At 38.2% G+C, this 27,307-nt stretch overlaps 1 protein-coding gene across 6 annotated transcripts; it reads left to right on the top strand.

The window, feature by feature from the left end:
- The first annotated feature begins 689 nt into the window (after positions 1–689).
- On the top strand, positions 690–26,684 carry ubap2l (ubiquitin associated protein 2-like). Of its 6 annotated transcripts, XM_051872096.1 has the most exons (31): positions 783–958; positions 1,358–1,499; positions 2,534–2,671; positions 4,100–4,177; positions 5,318–5,428; positions 6,606–6,780; positions 7,598–7,693; positions 7,771–7,816; positions 10,485–10,529; positions 10,873–10,979; positions 11,130–11,189; positions 11,278–11,330; positions 11,407–11,492; positions 11,715–11,892; positions 12,426–12,627; positions 12,713–13,035; positions 13,278–13,456; positions 13,554–13,674; positions 13,762–13,801; positions 14,385–14,580; positions 14,660–14,726; positions 15,045–15,363; positions 16,550–16,638; positions 16,725–16,778; positions 16,886–16,967; positions 17,181–17,401; positions 17,833–17,938; positions 19,167–19,313; positions 23,878–23,945; positions 24,075–24,269; positions 25,040–26,684. In XM_051872096.1, exons 3-31 carry the CDS (start codon positions 2,576–2,578, stop codon positions 25,133–25,135), a joined length of 3,636 nt encoding a protein of 1,211 aa, XP_051728056.1. In that variant the 5' UTR covers positions 783–958; positions 1,358–1,499; positions 2,534–2,575; the 3' UTR covers positions 25,136–26,684. The 6 variants fall into 6 exon arrangements, with proteins under 6 accessions (XP_051728055.1, XP_051728056.1, XP_051728054.1 ...); XM_051872095.1 differs by lacking the exons at positions 783–958; positions 1,358–1,499 and adding an exon at positions 690–776; XM_051872094.1 differs by lacking the exon at positions 1,358–1,499.
- Positions 26,685–27,307: the final 623 nt, after the last annotated feature.

Here is a 27,307-nt window from a genome sequence, read left to right as displayed (position 1 = left end):
TTGATAATTTAGAGGCCTTGGAAAATGTTTTGAGAGAGAGTTAATTTATAAAGCACATTTCTGATACGGCTAGTGCTGTACAAAGACAATTTCAACAGCCAATACATGAAATAAAATAGTAGAACTAAACTTAAAACGTATGTATGATACAGAAAATATGATACAGTGTGCTTTATTAGGTAAATATATATTTTTATTGCACATTCCATGAATACAGTACTGTTTGATATCCCATTTTAAAAAGCATTAGAGGGTCAAATTCTACTTTTGTTTTGTGAACTACTGGATAGGTTAGTTAGTAAAACAGTAGGCTATCTAAATTTAACCTAGAATTAAAAGTAGCTACTTTTAAACACATAAAATGTTTGTATGTAAATAGTGAAAAATTAGTTAACCTACTGACCTACAGCTAAATTTGCAACCCTGTACCTATTCTTTAAACATTTGTCTATTTAACGTTTATTAAATAAATACATAAATCAGGTTCAATGTCTATTTTAGGCTAAAATGTATTCATGGAATATGCCATATATGTATTTGTGATATAGCGTCAATAAGACATCAATATCAGTACTCAAGTTAGTTTTTGCATAACACATAATAAGATACCCAACATAAACTAGAGTGACAAATTACATATTACATAACTGTGTTTAAGTTGTTATATATGCATGCGTACGTAGTCGTCACGTGGTTGGCCTCTGCGAGTGAAGCCGCAGTGGCTGTGATAAACCACGTGACGCGGTGATCCGGGTGTCAGTGTGGAAGAGAAACAGGTAAATTTTGAGTCTCTCGCTTATTGTCTGCGCGAGTCGGTTCGGCCTTGTTGTCGGCATTGGGGAATCGATTTAGGACGCAAAAGAGTTCGTGTTTTGTTTCCGTCTGATTAGGAGGTTGATATTAAAGCCTCCTTCGGTCGGCGTTATCTCCACATTTCTGACATCCAGCCGGGTCTTTGGTTAGTACCTCGCCTGTTCATTTTTATCATTTGGGGCCTGTAGGCCTCGGTGAAGCCTCGGTGTCGAGTGCACATGTGAACCGACGAGAATGCGCCTCACCCCGGGGGGCGTGTGCCTTACAGTTAAAACAAATGCAAATTACTATCGTGTCGATTAATCTAACGGACGATTTGCCCAGTCTTTCATTTACGTTGAGAAACTATATAGTTGGTTAGCCACCGGGAAAGTTTAGTTTTTGGCCAGCAGGCAGCATAATGATGCCCGATAACCGGCCATGAGGTTATTAAACGCGGACATGGCGGAAGCCACCCATTATACAGAGCTTGTCTTTATTATTTTACTTTTTTTAACAACCCATTAAGACTATTAAAACAGTGTGTAATTGTGTGTTCATATAGGATCGTTGGATCTGCTTGTTTGAGTTTATACCGAGTTGCTTTTCCAAGGCCCATCGCCTGGACCAATCATAGCCCTTCATCTCTGAAGATTTTTATTATTAACTAAGTTTAATAGATTACAGTTTTGCTTACTCCTTGACCGGTAAGTCAATATAAGATTCCCAGGATGTCGATCTAATGTAGAGCACCACGGGTAATGTAGGTTACCTGTTGGATGCCCATTGTACAGCTTGATTGGGTACTTTTTTTTTTTTTTTTTTAATGCACAAGGCTGTTTTGTTCCTTTGAATGGAAACGTATGCCTTTTAAGTGCTTCTATTCTTAGGCATTTCCATGTTGTTATAGTTAGCAAATTAAGTGTCTGATTTATTTTTTTAATGTACTATATGGAATAGTGTGACTGGACAAGAAAATGTAAACGTGCCTACACTTTTATCCATGGGCTGTGTGATTGTTTTCACGTCTCCAACATTCTCAGCGTGACCAATATATCCTCGCCGTCACTCTGTTCAAAGGCCGTTAAGCTGGTTTTGTTAAGCTTTGTCCGTTAACGCAAGTCGTCCGTCTGTTTTCCCGCGGCTGGTCCCGCGTGTTTCTGTCACGCTGGTCGATTCTGTGCGCGTTCTAAAGTGCGCAGTTTCTTTCGGCCACCACATGCCCTGCATTTCCTCATGCGCAGAGCTGCTATGCTGGGCTGTTTGGTATAACCACACATGCAATATTGCATAACTTGCATCAGGTTTAGGTGATGTTTTGTCGAAATATCTGGCGTTGTGGTGGGTTTTCCCCCCGTGGTTTTAAAATGTCGATAAACTGAGGATGGTAAGCTCCGGAAGCGCGTGCATAGTTTACCTGTTGCAGCTTGACTTGTAAACAGCGTTTTGTTGTCTTGTTTTTCACGTTTGATAATTGCGCAAAACGAAATTCCCGGAATTGAATTTGTGTCCGTGTTCTGGTAAAGTTGTGCTGTCGTTTTATGGGTAGAGCGTCAGACATGTGACGTTGTTTACTTCCAGTTTTGGCTAATCAAAATGGCTACACAAGGTGTATCGTGTTTGTTTGCATCCATGTTTTGTTAAAATGGTTTGTCTCTAGACCATGTGATGTTTTTAGGATTGCTGTTTATTTATTTTAGCAAGCTGTTAATAACATTTTTAATCTGTTTCTCTTTTAAAGGCGTTATTCCATTGTAAATACTGTTATTTGTATATACTGTAAATGATGACTTCAGTGGGCGGAAGCCGGCCACGGGGCAACTGGGAGCAGACGCAGGGTCAGACACAGAGCCAGTCACAGCACAAGCAGAGGCCCCAGGTAAGTTACAAACATGTTGTTCTATTGATAAAAATGAACCCTTTTCACATTTCGGGTTTCTCAGAAGCGGAAGTTGTCATAGATGGGTAAACTTATATAGCGGTCAATTTTTTTTTTTTTTTTTTTCCATTTGTTCCAATAGCGAAAGAGAAATCTTTGATCGCTTTTGCTGACTTTACAAAAGAAGGAAAAAATATAGAGAGATTGATTACAGCAGTCAGAAGAGAGAAAGATGTCAAATTTGCAGTTGTATTAGAAACATTCTTGCAGCTGTTAATTTTTTTTTTTTTTTTGTAATTTACTGCAAAAGTAATATAACAAAGTATAGCGTTATAAATGTGTATTAAATTTTTTAAAAATGAAAATGTGAAAAACGGTCCATAGTGATCAGATAAATAATGGTTCCTAATGCTGCACCCCAAAGCCCCTTTAACCCACCACAGAAAAAAATAAATACATGAAAAATAACTTTTGACTGGCATCAAAAACAGCTAGTTAGGCATTAAATGGTGCCTGATCTCAGCACTTGGGTTTGTTAACTCCAGCCACTCCCAGATTACTAAAAATATTTACAGATGTTGTGTGAGTGAATTGATTTATAACTTTTGAAAGTTGCATCAAAAAGTAGGTCTTAAGGTACTGAACTAATTAGCTTTTGGATGTTAAAGTATGTTCTCAACTAAGAGTAAGACCAAATCTGTGGTGTGACGTTTATGGGCAAGTTATGTTTTCGAGCAGTTTGCTGATTCACCGGCCAAACTTTGGCATGAGAACCAGCACCATTTTGGTGGGAAATAAGTATCCGTGGGATCCATCAGACTAAGGCTTATGCCCTGAGTCACTGCCGTCTATCATTCAGTATGTTCTTGTGAATTAAATTAAGGGCTCTAGGAATAAATCATAAATCTATGCCCAAGCAAATGCTAAGCCTGACCTATTTCTCCTTGACTGTATTCTGGTTCACTTTAAGCACATAAATTGATATACAATTTGACTGCTATGAAGTGATTTTGGGGGTAAAAGATTGTCAAATTATTATCCAGAGTATAAAAATTCACCTGCCCAAGAACGGAAGCCACATTTTCTTTAAAAACATCTTTAAGCATGTTACTTTAAGCTTAAATATCATATTGCCAACAGTTTTATGATTGATCGTTTTGGAATATATACAAGAAGCTAGCTGATTGTGAAGAGATCATATTTGATCCATAAATGAGTGCAAAAAAAATACAAGGTAACCATTATACAGGTATGACATTTTTTGAAAGTGTTGAGATGAAAGGGAATTGTGTATGATTGACAGTTTTTAGTTTGAACTTTAAGACATTTAAGAATGTTATAATCATACACTCATGAATGATACTGAACATTTCACAAATGTCATTAGCTCTATCAGACTTAACTATTTTCTCCTTTTTATTTATTCAGGCCACCGCTGAGCAGATCCGACTCGCGCAGATGATCTCGGACCATAATGATGCAGACTTTGAGGAGAAGGTCAAACAGGTGAGTTAGGGATCTTAACAATTTGGCTCACAGGAAAATAATGGCAGGTTCTGCTTTACCCCATCCCATTTTCAAATGGTCCCTATAATACAGAAAGTCTATATAATTTTTGGAAAATCACTTGACATTAGTTTTTCCTTGGGCTATTTCTGATGTCTTTGTACCTGGGGTTTCATTTTCAGACACTTACACAAAAAAGCACACAAAATTCCCCTCACTGCTTTCTTTATAGCTCTGACAGGGACCATCTGTGCCAAAGTAAAGTTTGAGCTGCTACCGGATACTCTCTCAGTCTCATTCTGAGTTGGAGAGCAACATAAGGCTCAGACACTTCATAGTTCAATGTTTCCATCAGTCCACTCAGCCACTTCCGTTTATCTTGTTGCCTTCAAAATATATGGGCTAAGTCATACACCCATGTGAAGTTTACTTGGGGTGGGAATCACCAGACGCCCCACGATACGGTATATGATATATCACGATTCTTAAGCCACAATACAATATTAGTGCGATTTGTAAACATTTGGCAATATGCTGATTTATTGCCTTTTTTAAACTAATAAGAAAGTTTTTGCAAGTTTTCTTGCAGATGAAAACATGTGGACAAAGTTCTCAGTCTGTTCATTTCACATCTTCATATTCATCTGATGGATAATGAACAGAAACGCTGGCCATGTAGATGTGGCATTAAATGGACAACTTCTAGACAGATTCTAATCACTGTGTACACAACTGGCTTGTAGTGCAGATACAGTGTGGTGGTATTTGCATGTTGAGTTAACATGTTTATTTAGCTTCATCCGTGTAGTCTGTGTTTAGAAATATACAAGAAGGCGCTTCCTTAACACTTACTACACATGTCTGAGAGAGAGAGTGATGTAGCACTGATTTACTCACACTGTTTGTGAAATTACAGTCTAAATGAAAGATTTGAAATTATTTCCTGCATTAGAAGTGCAGAGCTTAGGGTAAAATTATGTACAATACTCACAATTCCAAGCTGAAATTCAGGCCTTAAAGATATATACTTGACACCCATTTATCTATATAATATCCCCATGTAAAATATTGTGCGCTATGCTTCTATCTTCCAACCACTAGAGTTTACATGCTGCTTATTGCTCCTTTTCTCTTTTGCAGCTGGTTGACATCACAGGAAAGGATCAGGATGAGTCCATGATAGCGCTTCATGACTGCAATGGAGATGTCAACAGAGCTATCAACGTCCTGTTGGAGGGCAGCCCTGACACTGTGAGTTCAGGCTTGAGTTTAGAGCTGGAAATTAAATGGCCCCAATTTTTCTTCTTTTTTTTTTTTTAAAACTAGTGTTACTAGTTTTTTTTTAAATATACTAATCAAAATATTAATAAATATTATTATATATCTTTTTTTTTTTTTTTTTTTTTTTTTTTTTTTTTTTTTTTTTTTTACATTTTGTTTTTAGGTTACATTTTAGTAATTTTGTTGTTTTAATTAGTTTTAGTTTTAATACATTTCTACATAGCTTTATTTTTTTGCAGTTTTAGTAATTTCCTTCAACTTGCATGTTACAGTTAGTTTGGGAAACATTTCAAGTTTAGGGAAACATTTCAAATTTATGTAATCTTTATTTTTTCAGATTTATTTCAATTACAGAAAATTATTACATTTTAGTTTATCAATAACAACAGTTTTAGGGGGCTTTACCACAAGGCCACGAGGCTTTGCCACGGTCCGAATCCGAGTGAGTTTGTTCCAGGTACCTTCCGCAGCGGTGGTCTGGTTTCGCGCTCGCTTGATTCTATCGAATTCATGTTATGCCATCACAAACATGTTAGAAAAAAGGACGTAGGTCAATATTGTTTTTTTTTTTTTGTTTGTTTGTTTTTTTTTTATTTATTGCAATTATGAATGACACCTGGGTCTACTGTATGTGCATTGCAAGAAGGCACTTTCTGCTGCTTGCAAACTGACAGACTGTGAGCCATTTTTTTTTTTTTTTTTTTTTTTTTTTTTTTTTTTTGCATCTCTCGCTTGTATCCCAGGTAAATTATCACCATTGTCACTGTGTACATGTGTTTTATGTAGAACGTATAAAGTCATCATCGGCTAAAAATGCGCATGTTATTTTACATCCCGAACAAGTGCGCACCCGAGTCTGAGTTGCTTTCACATTCACGTGAATCGTGCCGCAGTTCCAGTGCAACCAAACTCAGGCCACCTCCTACAGGTTGTCTCGGGTTTGGTACCCCAGTGCCCTGCTGGGTCCACATGACAGCTTTCACATTGCTAATTTTTCATGTGAACCGTGCCCCATTTCGAACTAATCTGCCAGTGTGAAAGCACCCTTAAACTGTCCATAGACCTGATTCAAAATATTATGTTTCTCAAATCTTTATTTTCCATTCCTCTTAAGTTTCCCATGTTAAATTTGCCTTTTGCTTTGCAGGACTCTTGGGAGATGGTTGGGAAGAAGAAAGGAGTTTCAGGTCAGAAGGAAAGCACACAGACAGAGGGAGGAGATGAAGGAAAGGAGAACCGAGAGAGAGGAGGAGAAAGAGATGTGGCACGTCGCAGAGGAGGGGCCCCGCGGAGGGGCCGTGGGGCCAGTCGCGGACGAGAGTGTGAGTGGAGAGAATGCTTATGCACTTGTTGACACTCCTTATTTTAGTCTGAAAGACGTCATGCCACTGTTTTCCTATTAAACAAGGCGTTTTGTTAAATGATGCAACATTTACTGTCATTTATTAGTCTGCAGTCAGCCTTTTCTCTGTCTCAAGCTGTTTCAAGACAGACAGCAGCACACCACAAACCCATCACTGCTCTCTATAGTGTTGAAGGGACAGTGTGTGCCACAATAAAGTTTGAACTGCTACCGGATACTCTCTCAGCCTTTGTCTGAGAAAGAGAGCAACATAAGGCTCATATACTTGATTGACTTAAGTCTTGTCTTGGTTTTTCAAGTTTTGTAAAATGCGTTTACATGTAAATCAAAAACATGAGCTGCCCAGTTACAGTGAGGTAATTAGAAAGCAGAATAGATACTATTATTCCTGAACACTAGAAGAACTAATCATAAAATGTGTGGAAGTTTGCAAAACACATTGTTGCTTTTGGCTCTGTGCAGCAGCAGTTTTCTGTTGCTTATACTTTTTTTTTTTTTTTTTTTAACTGCTTTTAAGTTTCTTAAAAATAAAGCTTGCATGCCACTTAATGCAAGTATTTCAGTGCAATAAAAAAAAAAAATCGAGGATAAAGTACAAGTAAAGTGGCTTGATATGTGTTTTGCAGCGTTGAGACTTCTGGAAAGCTCAATTTGTCTCAAGTCTTTTTAGGGATGTTTTAATAGTATAACTAATGGAGTCTTAAAGGGACAGTATTTACGTTTTATTTTCTTGTATATTTCTCCAACTCATTCCATCCTTTTTTCCCTCTCTTCAGTCCGTGGACAGGAAAATGGGTTGGATGGGGCCAAGGCAAGTGGAGTTGCGGGCAGAGGAACTGAGCGAGGCCGTCGGGGAAGGGGCAGAGGAAGAGGCAAGTACTACTATTGGTAATGATTAATTAGAATAAGAAGTTGATGGTTTTGGTTTGACTATCTTGATGTCCTTCAGGTGGAGCTGGAAGGCGAGGAGGGAGGTTTTCAGCTCAGGGCATGGGGTAAGTTTGTGTGCCTCCATCCAGGTCATTTCTCTTTTTGCATGTACACTAGAGATCCCCCAGAATGACAAGTTCTGGGAAATGCTGATGGTATTCAGCTAGCTAGTAAAATTTATAAACTTGTGCTTCAAAAACTGTTGAAGGAATGGCACAAGTTTTTAAGCTTAAAGTGCTGTTCTGGGTTTAAGGCCTGCTGGTGTGCTTATCTTGAGACTGTGTGTGCGTTCATAGTCTGTAAACCTTAAAGTTTTTAATGTGTTTTCCATGCAGAAGTTCAACCGGGTAAGTAAAGCTACGTTCATGCTGTCAGTCCAAATCTGATTATTTGTGTATTTGATTGGAATCTGATCTAAAATTGACTGTCCGCATACCCCCGGTTTCACAGACAAGGCTTAAGCTATTCCTATATTAAAATGCATGTTTGAGCTGTTTTAACTTGAACTGACATATCTTAAAATATGTCCGTGCTGTTGTTTTGTCTCAGCATACACACCAGTAATGTGTTTTTTTTTTTTTTCTTTTTTTTTTTTTCTCTAGGGTACATTTATAAAAGCTACTTAAATGCCCTAATTGAACTAAGGCCTAATCCTGGCTTAAACTAAGCCGTGTCTGTGAAACCGGGCCATTGTGTATCGCAACTGTTCCGATCTGATTTGTGTGTCCATGCCGCTCTTGCATTTTCCTAAATATCTGCATTGGTTTCTATGGCAGTGACATTGCGTTGATAGGTATACGCCAAAAACAACAACTGCAACATGGAGGGGTTTGCAATACAGAAGTTGTCTTATTTAAAACATGACAATGTGTAGCTGCCGCACTGGATTACTCTGTCTTATGAGGCAGCGGCAGAAATGTAGGAGGCTGATATGCGTTTATTTCATGCTGCAATCTCTGCTGTGATCAAAACATGTTATTTTGTCATTTTTGTGCTCGTCCGGGACTTTGCAACAACACAACCTTGATTCTGCAGCAACTTTCAGCATGCTTCCTATAACAATGTCTGACTTTTGTTTTACGTGCTGTGAGAAAGTCACAAACCACGCAAAATCTGAGCAGTCAGACTGAAACATTTCCAAAAATGCGATTTGAATAGGATTTCAAACCACATATGAATGTAGCTCAAAATGGATTTTTAAAAATCTAATTTCATGTGACTTTTTTTTTTTTTTTTTTTTTTTTTTCTTGCCGTTTGCACTTGCTAAATCTGATTTCAAATGGATATGCACAAAAATTGCGTTTGGACTGACAGTCTGAACAAGGCTTAAGAGCTATTGTGGGTTTATTTGCTGCTTTTTGGTGCTATGCCCTTTTAGGCTTGTTGATTTACAGAGTTCATTAAATTGTTTCATGGCAACTATGGGTGGGCAGTAGAAATACAGGTAGAAAGGTCAACCTTTGAAAATGTAGTATTTTTATTACTGTTATGCAAAACGCTACCTCAGTGTATGGAATGTCTATAGCGGTCACTTCATATTTAGAGAGAAAATGGACAAGCTTGTTAAAGCTACATGATGTGAGTGAAGTTCTGCTAAGCCCTCACATTTTCTTATACACATCTTCACTTCAATAAACATGAAGCGAGAACCAATTATATTGAGTGAATTACCTTAGGAGTGGAGTATTACCCTACCATTCAAAAATTTGGGGTCAGTAAGATATCAAGAAATTAATACTTTAATTTAGCAAGGATGCATTAATTTAATTAAATGTGAAGACATTTGTAAAGTTATGAAAAATTGCTGTTCTTTTGAGCTTTCTATCCATCAAGGAATCTTGGAAAAAAAAAAAAATTGCGGTTTCCAATACATTAGCAATACATTTGCCAGTTATGTAGTCATTAAAATGTCCATCACACAGTTTTCCCAAATAAAACCCTCATGCTCCACTAAGAGAAAAGCCTCATTGAGCAGATGTTTAAATATTTTTTTTATTTTATTTTTTTTTTTTAAGTATTGAAAGTTATTTTATTGCAATATAAAAATGTTTAAATAATAGATTTACCGTATGAAGGTACATATTTTTGTGTGTTGCCCAGCCCTAAAAGCAAACAAGATGTATTTTAATATCTTGTGAAGTGGCATTGAGTATTCAGTGTGTTCAATGTGTCTCATGCTTTTTTTTTTTTTTTTTTTTTTTTTTTTTTTTTTTTTTTTAGAAATATCAGAATTTCAATGTCAACTTTAGCATCTAGTTTGGCTTTTTTACATATTGTGTAAACTGCAATATCCAGTAGTCTAGAAGTACTGATATCCCATCTAAGCCATGTCATGCCCCAGACTAGTTTTCTGATTCTGTCAAGGCCATCTGTGGTCACTCTTCTTTGACAGTTGTCGTCAGGCTTCTTAACTTGCGCCTTTTGCTTGTTTGGTTTGAAGTGTGCATTTGGAGTTTGCATGTTTGGTTTCAATTTTGGACGTCCAAGTACAAGTTTAGCCTCGAATGGGTTTGTAAGTCACACCACTAGCAGCTTAGGTATTTCATTCTAAAGCTTTTACGCCTATAGAGCAGGTGTGGTGGTTTGACCGGTAATGGACGTGAGCATGACAGTTGCCATCGCGCTCTCTCTCTCTCTCGCGCACACACTCAAGCACACTGTTCACACCATGCACCCCCGTCTTTCTGCCTGTGTTGAGATGCTTGTAATTCTCCTTGTTGTTTCTCCCTAAAGCCAGATTGATAAGGGCCCCAGATATGATTTGTCAGGAGATGAGAGGTGAGTTAAATAAATTTATTAGCGTGTTGGTTTTTGTTTGTGTAGGATCAAAGGGTTTAATAGCGAATAGTCAGTTACTGAAGAATGCATCTGAATTTGAGCTTCATGTTTAGTTTCCACTCGGTGGTTTTCTAGGTTTGAGAATGACTGGAAAGCACATTTGTGTCTTTGGCATAATTGCAATTAGCACATTACGACAAAGGAGTGTTTTTTTTTTTTTTTTTAAGGTCGTAGTGGAATTGTTGGAGTGATTTTTGCACATTGTTTACTGATGGGCGCTGACATTGTTTCTTGCTTCTCTCATTTGTTTGCTCAAAAACAAAATTTTCAACTTGTTTTTTAGTACGTTCAACCCAGCGGACTACACTGAGCCAGCCCAAACAGAGGAGAGCTACACAAGTGGAAGCACTTGGAGTAACACAGGCAACCTGGAACCTGAGGACGGAAACCGTGAGTGATGCCTTAAGTGTCTCTTGTAAACCCCTCCTCCAGTTCCCATCATAGTTGGCATGTTTTCGGGCTGAAGTACAGAGTCTATTAAAAAAGCATTTGTAATAGTATGTTCAGAGCTGCTGTTCTGACACAAAACTGTTTCCGCAGGGCTTGAGTTTACAGGTGGAGAGGGAACAAACTATCCTCGCAAGTTTGACTCCGCCCCTGGTGAGTCTTAACTGCTTGCACTGACTATTTTGTAAAGGATTTGTTCAGCCTGTTTTCATTGTAAGTGAGCTGAGTGTCTGTGTAACAGGTGCTTGGAGAACTGCCACGGAAGAGTGGGGCACGGAGGACTGGAATGAGGATGTGAGTATTTGAACTGAGACCAAAAACCTGTTTTCCAATTTAAGAGCAAATGTAATTGCTGTTTTCTTCTATCCAGCTGTCAGAGACCAAGATATTCACTGCCTCTAGTGTGGCGTCCATGCCCATTCCACAAGAGAATGTCACCATTACAGCTGGACAGAGGTATGGTGGTGGCGTTTTTAAAGTCAACATTATGGATTCATTTGAACTTGAATTAGTTGAAAGAGTAAATTTTGAACGCATAACATTATTTTAGCTAGAAGGAATGCTATTTCAACACTCAAAACCACACTGATATGCTGTCACGTGTACATTTTCCTGATGATGTGCTGCAGTCATGGTATTATGATAACCTTATTGATGTAAGCCATGTTTGACGTTCAGGATTGATTTGGCGGTGTTGCTGGGGAAGACTCCTCCCTCCTCTTCCTCAGAGGCAGAGCCTGCTTCGCTTGAAGGCCCACAGCCGCCATCTCTGTCTCAGTCTCTGGTGTTTAGCAACTCAAAGCAGACAGCATCACTGTCCCAGACCTCCAGTGCTCCTTACAGCCAGCACAGCATGGTGAGTAACTTATGATATGATAAATGCTCTGTCCCGTCTTAGCTGTTAATATAATGTGCATTATAATGTGCATTTTGCTGTAATTGGTGTCACCTTTTTTCTTTTTTCTTTTTTTTATTAAGGGTCTATATATTTTTAATTTTTCAAGGGCTTTTTTTTTTTTTTTTTTTTTTTTTTTTTAAATCATTATTTTTTGGGGGGGCTTGTTTACAGTGTTTGAGGCTTATTTTATTAAACAATAATGTAACTTATTTTTTTTCTTTCTCCTATTCTCTTTTTCCTTCAACTTCAAAATTCAAACTTCCATGCACTTTCAAACCCTCTTGTGCATTGATCATTGTAGCCAATCAGACATTTCAGATGAATGCGTGAACACAATGGCCAATCAGAGGTGTTAACGAATGCGCTCAACAGTGCTCAAAGCATCACATTTTTAAAATTTCAGTACCGTCTTGGTACCGAAATCTGTACTTTTGACAACACTACTCTACACGCTTACTGCAAAGTTAAACACTATTGTTTGGTTTCCTCAGGTAAGCATGCTCAGTAAAGGTTTCGGTGATGTTGGCGATCCAAAAGGAACCACTGGAGGCTCCACTACTGGTTCTCAATTCCTGGAACAGTTTAAGACGGCCCAGGCTTTGGCCCAGCTTGCGGCCCAGCACTCACAAAGCGGACCATCCAACACTGGTCCTTCAACCTGGGACACCAGCCCCACTACACTGGGGCAGTACGGTAAGAGGGCCAACATGGTTTGAGTTGTTTCTGTGATTGTTCAGCCCTTTCTATGAAGTCTTACTATTTTTCTTTGTGTCTGCAGATATGAAACCTCAAACAGAGCCTGTGCACAGTCCTTTCACCAAACGGCAGCCATACCAGCCCGCCTCCACTTCCTCCTCCATGATGGATGCCTTTTTGCAGGACAAAGCCACTCCCACTTCTACCACCTCAGCTCTGCTCCCGCAGTCCACCCAATCATCTTCACTGCCCCAGGCCGTCACCACCCCTGTCCCCAAAATCTCGGGACCCACCCCAGGTCAGCAGAACTCTTCCAGCCCAGCCGACCCGCAGGCGTCTAGCCCCCTCCCCCTGCAGCAGCACAAACTCAAACAGCAGAAGAAGAGGGCTTCCATCACCACCAAGGTCATTATTCTACTAGTTCTTTGTGGAATCAGATAGAACTGTCATGATTATGAAATCTGGCTGTCAATTAATTGTCTAAGAAATAATTGTGGTTATGGTTTTTACAGTTTTAAAGCTTTGATTTATAATGAATAATTGCCATACAAATTTGTTTTTTTTTTTTTTTTTTTTTTTTTTTTTCCTGCTTCGTTTATTAAATGTCAGTCTTTTTACTCAAATGTTTTTTCTTTTTATTCAAACAGATTCCAGCCCTAGCGGTGGAGATGCCAGGATCTGCCGATATATCCGGGCTCAACCTGCAGTTTGGAGCATTACAGTTTGGTTCTGAACCGGTGCTTCCTGAGTATGATGCTTCGGCAGCTGTTGCCACGACAACACCAGGCAACCAAGGCCAAAACAGCCTTTACACAAGTGCTAGCAAGTGGGTTTCTCGCATCACTATATCCAATGATTTAGACTCTTGAATGGTGCGTAACACAATCACAGACTATTGATTTGGTTTTCTGGTTTATCCACAGTGAGCAAGCAACAGCCCTGTCCAACCCTAGTCAGATGGAGCTATATGAGCCAAGAGCCAGCCAGACACGGCGCTACCCTCCTTCTGTGTCGTCCTCGCCGCAGAAAGACATGCAGCCCAAGGTGAGACAGAGTTGTCTATCAGTGTACCACCATAAGTCTTATGAAAATTATGCTTCATCTAAGCAAACCTTTTTTTTCTGCCCACAGAATGGGTTCAGTTCGATACAGACGTCACAATCTCTGGAAGGTATGACTAGCTTTAACAAATGGTTTCAAAGTAAAGGGCCATTAACATCAAGGACGATAACTATAATGTTAACTATAACTGTAAAGGGTAATACTTTATTTTACAGTGTCCATGTTACATGTAGTTATTATAGCAATTACTATAATTTGTACATGCAGCTAACCAAAACCACACCCTAACCCTATAGTATGTACTTGTAGTTAATTATTATTATTATTATTATTATTTGGTACTTGAATGTATAATTACACTGTACAGTGTACACTGTAACAGACACCTTAAAATAATGTAACCCTGTAAAGTTAATCTTTCTAATACTATGACAATAGGAAAAGTGCACATCGCAGCTATAACGAAAGTACCAGCAATCAATTTTTTTCAGCTGATAAAAAATAAACATTGACAGCCAGTCAGAATCCATCCCACCTTAGAGAACTCATGCATTTAAAGCAGCAGACAATATAATTGTTGCATGCGCTCAGTACGTTATCCATTGGTGTGGACGCTGATATAGTTACTGCTCTTGGTGTTAACGAGCCCCATGCAAATAATAAAACATTAAATATCCCATTATTCCTCCCAGCTGCAGCAGGCTCTGCAGTGCCTATGAAACCGGCGTCTGAATCAGTCGTCCCACCATCAGTTTCCAGCATAGCCTCATTGGCTGACCCCTCATCAGGTCCTCCTTCCCTGCTGACTACATCCAATCAGACGCCTCTCAGTGCTCTCGGGCATGAAGATGCCTCTTCCAGCTCACTGGCCCCTCCTCAACACAATAAGTACGGCATTTTGTTGTTGCGTTACTTCAATTTAGTGTGTATGGATGATATGCTAAAAATACTGCATGTTTCCCATCAGCTCTCTCCCTACACAGCAAAACAGTTTGGCACCTTCTTCAGTTCGCACTTCAAACACAAGTCTGCTGGTGAGTTTGCAACTAAACACATTTCCTTTTTACAGTACATCGCAAAGTCTACGCAAATTCAGTATTGTCTCTAAATTTCCGTAATACGTATTCTTGGTCTTGTTTTTGCGTGACTTGTCTGTGTACTTGTCATGAAAATATAATTACTTGATTTGTCCCTGAAATGACTTTGTCCTTTAAAATTAATTCCTGTTTATTTATTCATATGATTTGTTGAATTATTCTTTATACAAATGGTTGTTTGTGAAGGTGTTTTTGTTTTTTGCTCACTGATTTTTTTTTTTTTTTTTTTTTTTCCTTCCTTCAACTTCATCTCAGCACCCAAGTGTGGATGCTGATTCCAGCTTGCACTCCTCATCCTTTTCCTCGGTCTCTGTGGCTCCATCTTCAGTTCCCCCGCCCTCTTCAGCTACTTCAGCAGCACCCATCTCCCACAGTGTCCCTGTTGCCCCCTCTTCATCTGTCAGTTCGGTCTCAGTGCAGTCCGCCCTGGGCCCCAGCAGTCTGACCATGGGATTGAACAGTGCTGCCGGTGTGGCTTCAATGGTCCCCCCTCCGGTTGCTGCATCTTCATCTGCTGCCTCGGCCACTGTGGCACCTTCATCTGCCTCGTCGTCTCGCAGCACGGCTGCCTCAGGTAAGAACCTGAATCCTATAGGCCATTACATAAGTGCTGTTCCTGTGAGAAAGTATTTAGTAAGGATCCTTCAGAAAGAATTTTTAGAATTAAAGTACATTTCAAATTTTTTAATCAATTTTATTTGCTTGGATAAAAACATAGGTGATTGCTTGGGATAAATTGTTGCATAATCATTCATCATGTCATTTTCAACATGTACAGACCTGTTCAACATCCGTTTCATTATCTCAGGCCACAATTACACTGTAGGCCTTGATGGCCATGTCTTGGCGACCCACTTACATCTTTTAAAAGTGACCCGTATCCGATATCTGCAATTACACTACACTTGGCGAAACAAAAAATATCATTGATATCAAGAAATCAATTTCAATAGTACATTGAGTTTAATTTATTGACTTGGAATTCATAGAAACATTAATGCAATCGTTTCATCCTTACCTCAAAGTATATAGTGCAAATTCTTCAGGACAGTATGTACACAGATGCGTGGGAGAGAAATAATAGTCAGGTGGTAGAACTTTTAACTTAAGCGGTTCTGGGTTCAAATCCACCCTTGTATAGGGTTTTTTTTTATTTTTTTTTTAAACCCATTAAAACCCTTTTGTAAATTGTATATCAAGGGAAGGAACGTGGTGGTACTGGAACAAATAGGGAGTCTCCACAATGGGACTGAAGCACACATCTGTGCACCAGCTGCCGTCACTGACAACAGCAGCGACGAGCACTCAGCGTGATTTCAAAAGCAACACATTCAGAGCCACCTTTTACTTAACACAAACGAATGAAATTAATACTCTGATAGTCAACTAGATACGTTTCATCTGTTATAGATATATCTGTACCGCAAAATGTTTAAAGTCACTTTTTCAATGACGTACAACTCGCATTGACGGGAATATCCGATCTGTCCGCTTACACAGCAGATGCAAATGCACGTATCCGGTTCATATCAGATTTGTTTCCACACATGAATGAGGCCTGGAACCAAACCTGCTTACACATTCGTGGGTCATATCCGATTTGTGCCACATGGGGGGGAAAATCGGAATTGAGTCACTTGAACCATGCAGTGTAAATGCGGCCTCAGACGATGTGTAAAAAGAAAATTTGTGAAATGCTTGATACAACTGGATAAAACCATTTCCACATCATTTGATTGTATGCTGCTGCATCTAAACAGGGAAAGCACCTCCAAACCTGCCTCCTGGAGTGCCGCCACTGCTGCCCAACCCTTACATTATGGCTCCTGGCCTGCTTCACCCATACCCAGTGAGTGTTTGACCTGTTTTTTGCTGCTGAATGCTTTGACGCATCTGTTATCTTGTTTTAGCTCACAAACCTCTTATGTCCTGCAGCCTCAAGTTTATGGCTACGATGACTTACAGATGCTGCAGACCAGGATACCACTGGTGAGGGCTTGTTCCTGTTTGATTAGCTGAATTATATGACATGAATGCAACAGAAACTGGTTTGTTTGTGATGTATGCAGCTGAGTCGTCATTTTTGGCTTTTACAGGACTATTACAGTATCCCATTTGCCACTCCAACCACTGCACTGACTGGCAGGGAAGGCAGTTTGACGAGCAATCCTTATTCTGGTAAGATGCTGATTTATATATTATTATTATTATTATTATTATAATAATAATAATAATAATAATATTATATATATATATATATATATATATATATATATATATATATATTTTTAATTTGGTTTATACATTGTGTTCAGAATCTGGACAGGGAACCCAAAAATTGTGAGCCCAATACTTCATTATCTGAAACAGTTTCTGAATTCTTTCTCTTAGCTGGCGACCTGTCAAAGTTTGGCCGTGGCGACGCCTCGTCTCCTGCCCCTGCCACAACTCTGGCCCAGCCCCAGCAGACCCAGACGCAAACGCACCACACCACCCAACAGCCCTTCCTTAACCCAGCCCTTCCACCAGGATACAGCTACACCAGCCTGCCCTATTACACTGGTGTGCCCGGTCTGCCCAACACCTTCCAGTACGGCCCTGCCATGTTTCCGGTAAAAGCTCTTAAGGCATCTTCACAGCCAAGTTAAAGCTGCTTTGTGTAAAAACACAATGCAGCATAAAAGCCAGACCATATTATGCCTGCTCTGATCCACCTCAGTCCCTAGTATCAAAGCATACCTTTGTAATTGAAATGTAAATGTTTATCCCACCTCTGATCTATGTATGTTTCACTGCTATAACTGGATCTTCCAGTGAAAATGACAAATTTCTATTTGGTGACACATGCAGGACTTCATTTTACCAATCATTTAGTCTGCTTAAACCCCGCCCCTCCACAATTCACTGCAAGCATTTATTTTTGAGTGCACTGACCATATCTCAATCCAGTCAACAACTTCTAAACTGGTACAGCAGAGAAGATCTGTCGCATCGTTAGTTTCATTGCGGACTTTTAAGGAATGTTTCTGAATGTTCCTCCCAGGTGGCTCCTACCTCCTCCAAACAGCATGGTGTGAATGTCGGTGTCAATGCGTCAGCTACACCCTTCCAGCAGGCTAGCGGTTATGGATCACATGGATATAGCACTGGTAATGCATTTTATTACATTCATGCAACACTTAAAATGCAGTAAAAACATTCAGATGGAATGATGGTTCTTACAACAGAATCTGCCCTAGATTTAGTTTACCAGTTTGCTAAAGTATTTGAAAAACACTCTACTGACTAGTAGGTCTTGTTACCATCTTGTTCCTCGTGGCCGAGTTTAAGCCATGTTTAGCTAAACTTGCTTAACCCTACATTGGCCAAGTCTGTTCCTTTTCTTGTCTGTGAAGTGAAGCATGAGACGATTCATCTTATGTTAAAGGTACAATCCATAGTACTACATCTTGTTTGGTTTTGCAAAACCAGATGACCTTGGCAATCACAACTGTACTGCATGTAGTTTTGTTTTGTGTCGCTAAGCTTTTAAACATTGATCCTACTTGTGGGGAAGTTTTAATAATTGAGCATCATACAACTTGAATTGGAGTGTTCTGGACTGAAAATCAATCTGCAGCTTCAGGAATATAACCATCTTTGAACATTGGCCAGTCATCTACTTGAGAATCTATACAACTAGCGAGTCTCAAATGTGACGTTTTAAACAATTCTAGGTTTGCATACAAATAGTCTTAAGCACTTCAAAGTGCTGCCAGTGGGTGGGTTTCTGTGGAACCAGTGATGTAAGGAGAATGAGGTGGGAGGGAGGTCGCTTGATTTAGGGTGGTGGGTTCACACATGCTTTCCACATGCTGCTTGCTTTTGACCATCCACCACTTTTGAGCACTGTTTGTGTTATACCCTCCCATTCCTTTGCTCTTACGCTCTCCCTCAGTCTAACACCATCCATCTTATAAAATATTGTCTCTTATAATTTAGATTATTCTTGTCCTTATTGTTTCTTCATTTAAGTTTTTTTCCATATTGTCTTTCCTTCTATCTTTTTTTTTTTTTTTTTTTTTTTTTTTTTTTGTGATTTATCATTTTCCATAATGAATATCTTCCAGGTTCATCTTAATCATTCCTAATGTTCTTTTTTTTTCACCCCATTCTTATGTCTCCATTTCCATTCCTTTTGTTTGTAAATTGTCCATCACTTTCATATCTCCTCTTCTTAACGTCACCAGTACTCTTTTCCGATTAGGCCCCTCCCCCAGCTTGCTGCATCCCAGCCTCCATCCCTGTGCCCCGTCCCCTTCACTCCTTCCCTCTGGCCCTGCCTGGTGTGTGTCTAATGCTGTGGGGCTGTGGCTGTGTGTGTCTGACCGTTTGCAGGCTATGAGGATTTGGGCCAGGCTTCGGCAGGGAGCGGGGATTTCTGTAAGGGCGGCTACGGCACCGCCGTTGCCGCAGCCGCTGCTGCCGCCGCCGCTGCTTCTGCGCAAAACAAGCCCGCCAGCTCCGTCACCGGGCCCGGAGTGGGTGAGTGCAGCCTCACGCTAAAACCCCCAATTTCCTTGTTCCTCCTCCCTTTTCTTTCTTAAGCTCTCTCTCTCTCCCCTCATTTGCTCCTAACTTACTACTGGTCAAGCTTGATGAAGCGGTCACATGCCACCTGGTCTCAGATGGAAGGAGTTCAGGAAACTGTTGAACCTAGGAAGTTCTGTACAGGGTGGAGGACTCTGAAGTCACTTTCTTTGGGTTGTTACTCCTGTGACTTTAAGACAGCGATGTGGTGACAATCTTTAACACTTTCAAAAAGTTTCTTAATGGATGCAAGAAGCCAACTACCAAAAAAATGCATAAGATCAGATAAGTGGAATCGTTTGTATGGCCTTTTTTAGTATTTGAAGATATTTATTAAATATCAGCAAGTTGTTTCTCTGAAATTGACTAGTTTCCTGTTAAACAAGGTAAAATATCCGTTCTAATGAGAGTAGAGGCGGTCTCATGTGGTGTTTTTTTTATTTATTTTTTTTATATAAATCTCACACTGAAAATGCTTTATGCATTATATTTTAATAGTTTTCATTTATTAATTTTTTATATATATCCTGTGAACATTTTGTCAGCTTGATTATCTGGGCTGCGTTTGTGTTTTGTGTACACTTGATGGCAGTGTGCTTTTCAGTTAGTTAAAATTAAACTAAGAAACAGTTATTGGGTATATTTGTGAATTAAGAATGTATTAATATAAAGATACATAACTAACTTTTTTATTATTTTTTTTATAAATACAAAATTGCTCTATAAAGTCCATCTTTGGTATCTACTTTTAAATCGTTTTATGGTCTCATGGTTTGTCTCATTGTTTTCAAATGTACCAAAAATACTGATGATGATGATGATTATTATTATTATTATTATTATTATTATTATAATATGCTCAAAGGAAATTGTTCTCCCTATCCTTAAAATGACTCTACAGCGATTCAGTGACAATAACTAAAACATCTGATTTAGTTTGTGACTTGTATAATAATGGACACAATGTTAGAATCCATTACAAATTGTAACTATCCAGGATGCAAACTTGTCACCTTTCGGTGAAATTCGCATCGTGATTCATCTAGATCGTGCGCGTGTGTGTGTGTGTGTCATGGTCAATGACATCAACAAACTCGCACCTTCTTAAGTTACTCATTCACGTGAGGTTGCTGTGCTGCATGGTCACAAAAATGTATAATTTGCATGCATTATTAAGCATTGCGGTCTAAAACAAGTGATTTTAAGCCTTTGAATCGCAGTCAGCAGTGAAAGAACTAATTTCTCCATATGCGCGAGAGAGACCATTTCTGGGCGCTGTATGAGACACGGACACAACTCGTGCTGTGAGCAGCGGATATATTTGGCTCTTTATTGGCCTTGAACGGTTAAATATACATGCATGTATGTGTCAAAATGCCCATCTTTGCAAGCATCCTTGTAAGCTCTTAAAGCGACAACTGTCTAATTTTCCTAATGTCTGTCATTCATATTAAACAAAACAAGTCTTTTTGTCCTATTGCTTGTAATTAGTTTCTTATTCTTATTTCATCGTTTACTTGTCTTCAGTGAGCTTGTTTTATTTAGGCTAGTAGTTTTGTGATATTGATTTTGGTGACGAGTTACGAAATTTCTATGATATCAAATGTTGATATCATAAAATCCTTATGGCATCTGTTAAATAAATGTTGAGAAACTTTCAATATTTCAGTAATATATCAAGCTTGGAACTGTTAATTAGCCTGATGTGGCCGACTTTTGTTTTGATTTAAAGTTGTTGGTGTTATTTTCACCAAATCTAATGTTTGCTAGTGTAATTTTTATTCCAAACATAGCTTGTGTAACACTACTAACATTACTATTTTGCCAAAGAATGCAGCTTTACTAATTTTTTTTTTTTTGTGTAACTTTCCACACACAAGATCTTTTTTTTTTTTTTTTTTTAAATGTCAAATACAAGTTTCTGTCAAAAACGCACAATTCACATAAACAGTCAGTTATGTCTGTGAAAGTAAATAGCAGAAAACATGTATATTAGATCTCTGGTGCATTCTCTTCAAAAATAAAACTAATCCACTGCATTTAGCAGCTCAGATGTCAGTAAATGAAGACTGTTATGTTCACTCTTACATCCAACAACAAAACATCTCAATTACTTACCAGACATTGTTGTCACTACAGCTGCTCGACCGCAGAGAAAATGGCAGACAGTGTACAACTCGGTGAGGGCGGAAACCATAGTAATACAGGACTGTCAATCAGCGGCCTGTGGGCGGGCCATGAGTAATTTGACGTCACATTACTCAGAATTAAAACGGCTGGTCTAATGAGACTGCTTTGGTTTAATGGGGATTTTAAAAAAAGGAGTGGGTGAATTTTTATTATTGTGGGGTGGTTGTGTTCACACACTGCTAACACATTTATATCCAAACACCTTGTAAAAGTGGATTTAGCATAATAGGTGACCTTTTAAAGTGTGTGTGTGTGTGTGTGTGTGTGTGAGAGACTGAAAAATACAGTGGCAGAAGCAATGGATTCAACATCAAAATCGGAAAAATAAAAGTTTGGGTTAGTTTTTGGTTAGTTGGTGGTAGTTGGTTTTAAAGTTACGTTATGTATCTTTTTTAAAAAAAAAAATTATTTGTAATATACAAAATTTATATGAGTACATCATAAATTCATCTTCCAAACCTGTGTTTTTGTCTTATCCTGAATCACTACTTTATGCCTATAATAAGTGTTTATATTCTGACTTTAGACTGATTTTTAGACCTGCCAGGACAACAACCACTGTGGAGTAACCCAGTAGCTGTGTGACTTGTCATACACAGGGTTTGTACAAGGTGCTTGAAGTGCTTGGATTACTTGAATTTGACTTTTTGAAATTTAATTCCTGGAAAACCCTTAAACTATCATTTATGAGTTTAATTTTTTTCGATTTAAAAAAACAAAAAACAAATACAATCTTTTCACACACAATTTACGCTGCAGCCTGTCTGTTATAGATATAGAGAATGAGGAAAATTTATATCTTTGTCGTAGTATCCTTTCAGTGTTTTAAGGGGATTTTGACAGCTCTGGTCAATGGGTTGATCTCTTTTGAAGTGAAGCATCAGATTCAGCTTCACCCCGGAGCCACTTTGCTTGTCGGTTGCACCTTTATAAGGTGTTCAAGTTTGAATAATTTCCTTGTTTACAACTTTACAGAATGCATCAGCTGTTTTATTCATTTATTTTTTAAATATAATGAATAGTCTACTAACTCACTCTTGAAGTCAGCCCCTAGCTGCCACCTACTGGTGTAACTGTGACCTGCACTGAAGTTGTTGATTGATTAAACCCCCATCAGACCGTTTCTCAACATTATAATAGAAAATATTGTTTATTAAACAATAGCCATTAGAAACTTTGTATTTAAGTTGTAATTTGGTTACCTTTATATCTGTAATTTGAGTAAAATCCTAAACTATATTTAGTGCAAACAAGTCATTAGATTTCAATATAAATACTTTATAATTAGTTACAATTACAAATGAAATCCTTTGTTTTCTTGTTACCATATAAGTTCATGCCACCTTTCTCTTTGCTCTTCTATGCACTGAAATTCTAGGGATTTGTTGATGTTCCCATACTTAGTTGCCACAGTCATTGCATACTATATATATCCCCAGTTTCACAGACAAGGCTTAAGCCTAGTCCCAGACTAAAATGCATGTTTGAGCTGAAAGCAACTTGCACTGACATGTTAATGCCTGTGCCATTGTTTTGACTCAAGATGCCCACCAGTAATTTTTTTTTTTTTTTTTTAAATAAATTTTCTAAGGCACGTTTATGAAAGCTACTTAAATGCCTTAATGAAACTAAGGACTAATCCTGGCTTAACCTAAGCCCTGTCTGTGAAACCAGGTCATAGTATATTTTTATTTATCTACTAACCTTTTTTAGAATTTAAAAGATAAAGATACCAGTATGTGAGATCTCCGATTGTAGTCCTTGAAAACCAAAAAAGTACTGCTTTAAGTCCTTAAGTCCTGGAATATCATTTTACAGTATCTGTGTAAACCCTGTATACCCTGTCTAAGTAGCTCCGGCTACAATGTTCTTCTGCAAGACACATGCAGTTTTATTAACTGCTAGAGTGTGAAAACGTACATGTTTTACCTTTAAGTTATTATTTTGATAGTCATGTACCATTTTGTGGCTCATGCAAATTTCATTGTGTTGTCTCTGTGGATTTTCATTTATTTTTAGTTTTTGCCTTTCAGTCTTTTAGCCTTGAACTGGCACCACTTTTGTTTATTGATCTATGACAGAATGTGGTGCCACAGATAATGAGCAGGTTTTACACACAGCTGTCCACCTAAAAGCGTTTCATGGATTTCTTCCTTTGAATGTCACATTTTAGCATTTGCTGAATTTGCCTAGCTTTACACTTGATTCTCCAATCAAATGCAAGTCAGCATTATAGTGACAGTCTATCTCAAGATTACTTGGCACTACCACTGATGTTTTGCTAGTTTCAGTGATCAACTTTTCATGCGTTTTGACTTTTCTGCTTTAGGAGTCTCTGTGACATCAAGCAACACAGGAGTCCCTGACATTTCAGGGTCTGTTTACACAAAGACACAGGTGAGCACCCTTGTCAGATTTTAATTTGATTAGCTTGGAGACTAAGTTGAGTCGCCAAGCATTTTTTTTTTTTTTTTTTTTTTTTTTTTTTTTTATACAAATGCTAAAGTGTTTTAATCTGCCCTTCAGTCTTTTGAGAAGCAGGGTTTCCACACGGGAACCCCCAGCGCTTCCTTCAGTTTGCCCTCAGCACTTGGGAGTGGCGGCCCAATCAACCCACCGGCTGCAGCAGGTTACGCTCCGGCCCCTTACATGCACATCCTGACCCCCCATCAGCAGCCACACTCTCAGATGCTCCACCACCACCTGCAGCAGGACGGACAGGTGAGCTTTGCACCATGCTGCCTTGTTTACAGATCAGGTTCAGGAAATAAAAAAATCTTGGGTAACACTTTATTTTACAGTGTCCTTATTACATGTTACATTAGTTACTGTAGTAATAAATATGAATTATGCATAATTATGTGCAACTAACCCTAAACTAAACCTTTATCCTAATTCTAACCCTATAGTAAGTACATGTGGTTAATTATTACTCTGTACTTATGTATAATTACACTGTAACACAAAGACTTTAAAATAGTGTAACCAGATCTTGTTTTCTGTTGTTCGTTAATACTTTAGTAGCTGTTGTTGAAATATAGTTATTAATTTTTCCCTTTGCAAATCAAAGCGTCATGTTTGAATACTCTGTAAAAATCGTTTAATAATTATTACTAATAGTAGTAGATGACTAGTACTTAGATTTATCTATTCCCATTCCAAATCAAAGCTTGTCATAGTACTTTTTTTTTATTTTTTTTTTTATTGTATTTAATAATATCCCCCCCTCCTTCCTAGTCAAATTGTATTTATAACTAAAAACATATATAAATAACACGTGTTCCAAGTCATAAACATTTAAATGCATCTTATTAAATACACTTAATATTCTATAATATATTCTATAATAATTATTATATAGTATTAGTTATATTTATTTTCCCTTCCAAATCAAAGCTTTTTGTGGTGTGTATGGCTTTTAAGGTATAAGGTATATCTTAAAGTGTGTTTTTAAATGTATAATTTTTACTATTTGAAATATTAATTTTCAGAGTGGCTCTGGACAGCGCAGTCAGAACGCCTCCATTCAACAGAAGTCGCAGATCAACAAGTCGGGATACAACAGCTACAACTGGGGGGGCAATTAACCCCCCTGTGCTGCCCTGTCTGGTGTTCCAAAGGCTGGATTAGTGGAACCTTTTCTTTCTCCCCAGATACCTCCCCCTTTTCTCTGTCCTCCATGGCGTTCCCTTTCCTCTCTCTGCACGGTCACCCTGCAGTACCAACCCCATTCCACTGGTGGCGCTGTCCTAAGAGATATGGCACTGTAAGGCGCCGCTTGAGGAGGGGGCACGGGGGAGAAGTCTTAACGGGGAGTGTGGTCTCGCGAATATATGGATAGTTACTTAGGCCTTCATGATCGGAGTATTGAGTATTTGGAATTTGTATTGTGTTAAATGCATAAGCCCCAAACCCCCCCTCTCTTTTTTTTTTCTGGAATATGTAACATAGATCTGTTTTCTAAAAGGACAAATGTTTAGTTCTTTTTTTCCCCTTTTCTTTTTCTTTTTACTGATGGATAAAATGAAAAAGAGAGGTTTGATAGAGGGAGAGAGGGCAGATTGTTTTGTTTTCCACACAGTTAATTTCCCTCCTTTCCGCTGCTTGCTTGATCAGCACCTGCAATCCAAATGTATTTGCACCTCCTCTGTTTCTCCCCCTGCAGTGAGTTTTTACCAAATTTTATTTTGGGAAAAAAGGAAGATATCACTCTAAATCGGCTAGTGCAGTTGTGAAGTTTATTTTTTACCAAATATAGATATATGAGGAAAAAAAAAAAAAAAATGTATAGGTGAGTTCACAGGCTTTGGTTCTGTACTGCGTGTGTATGTGCATGTGTGTGAGTTTGGCTTTATTTTGTGTGCGTGTATGAATGAATTGCATCATCAGGGTGGCCAGTATATGAATGTTCGACTTATAAAATAGGCTTCAATGTGTATTCCTTTTTATTTCTTTTATTGGAGCCTTATTGTACTCTCCAGACGTGAGAAGTGCACTGGTCACCTTAACTTCAGACTATTATTTTCTGTAATTTTTTTTTTTCCTCATTAACCACCCTTCCTGTTGCAGGGAGACTTGATTACGTTAAGGCATGACTTTTGACCTCAGCGTTATGCTGTAAGCGTGAAGTTTCTCTCATTTGCTTTGGGATTATGAGGTCACCGTTTTCTTTGGCCACCCTGAGTGTCTTTCCATAGCCTTTGTCCTTCTGTCATACCTGCAGTCATTCTCCCCCTGAAACGCCCCACCTTCTGTCCCCAAATATATTCTTTTAGTAATATGATTATTAGGAAAGTGCTGATGGACAGAATTGTACTATGGGTTTTTTTTTTTTTTTTTTTTTCTTTGTCAGTGACTTTCTTTTTGTACTGTGCGTTTTAAAAAGATTTAAATGGATAAACTTGTCTTGTACATATATATATAAAAACACAAGTACTGTAGTCTGTTTGTTTGATGGCTTCTTTTCTCCCCTCTCAAATCCTTACACAGACTTGTTAGCTTTTTTTTTTTTTTTTTTTTTTTTTGTTTCATAATGTTTTTTATTTTGTAAAAAAATATATATAAATATTAAGTAAATAAACAAGAAAAAGACATTTTCATCATTTTTGGATGTGAATGTCTTTTTTAAGAAAACTATGTTTGTGTGCCTTTTAACTGCAGTCTGATTCTGTGTTTTAGTTTTGAGAAATTTGATCGTTTGAGTTGTTGCTTTGCAAACAAATGTAGGAAAGTAGCCAAATTATCTTTTAAATCCAATATGAGATGCCCAATTGACGCAACCCATTTTAAAAGGTCAAGCTTATGGGTTACTCAATTCATTCTTTGCATAGAAAAAGCTTTAGAGAATTTCTAACGTTCATTTTGTAATGTTAAAGTCAAATTATTGCCATACATGAAACACATTTAGAAGGCCATAGAGCAGTAGCAGTTGGGAAAAACTAATTTGCTTCATGACAAATATTCAGAGCAATTTGAGGTTGTAGGTCTCAAATGATTTTTTTTTTTGGGATCATGGGATCATCCATAATTTGCTCATAAATATTATTGCCACACATTGTAGATAAGTTGATTAAATTTGCTTTACTCCTGTGTAATCCAATTTCATTGTTTACAGACAAAACATTTTATGCATACTTAAACTTACGTGGAGGGGAAATGGAGAAATTCCTTTATACTCAAGTCTTTTATTGATTAAAGTTTACTAATGAAGAGACTAGTGGTGAAGATTCATAAAACATTATCGAAATGTAAACGTGTCT

The sequence above is a fragment of the Ctenopharyngodon idella genome, chromosome 19 (genome assembly GCF_019924925.1).
Source record: "Ctenopharyngodon idella isolate HZGC_01 chromosome 19, HZGC01, whole genome shotgun sequence".
Classification (NCBI taxonomy): domain Eukaryota; kingdom Metazoa; phylum Chordata; class Actinopteri; order Cypriniformes; family Xenocyprididae; genus Ctenopharyngodon; species Ctenopharyngodon idella.
The sequence above is the reverse complement of the archived record's forward strand: the minus strand, read 5'-3'. Positions and strand labels throughout refer to the sequence as shown.

Bases quoted from the DNA above. Each gene is read 5' to 3' on its own strand.
- ubap2l (XM_051872095.1), top strand. From the start codon at position 2,576: ATGATGACTTCAGTGGGCGGAAGCCGGCCACGGGGCAACTGGGAGCAG. The intron at 14,581-14,659 runs GTACGGCATTTT...GTTTCCCATCAG, and splicing joins GCCCCTCCTCAACACAATAA to CTCTCTCCCTACACAGCAAA. The intron at 16,968-17,180 runs GTAAGATGCTGA...TCTTTCTCTTAG, and splicing joins GACGAGCAATCCTTATTCTG to CTGGCGACCTGTCAAAGTTT.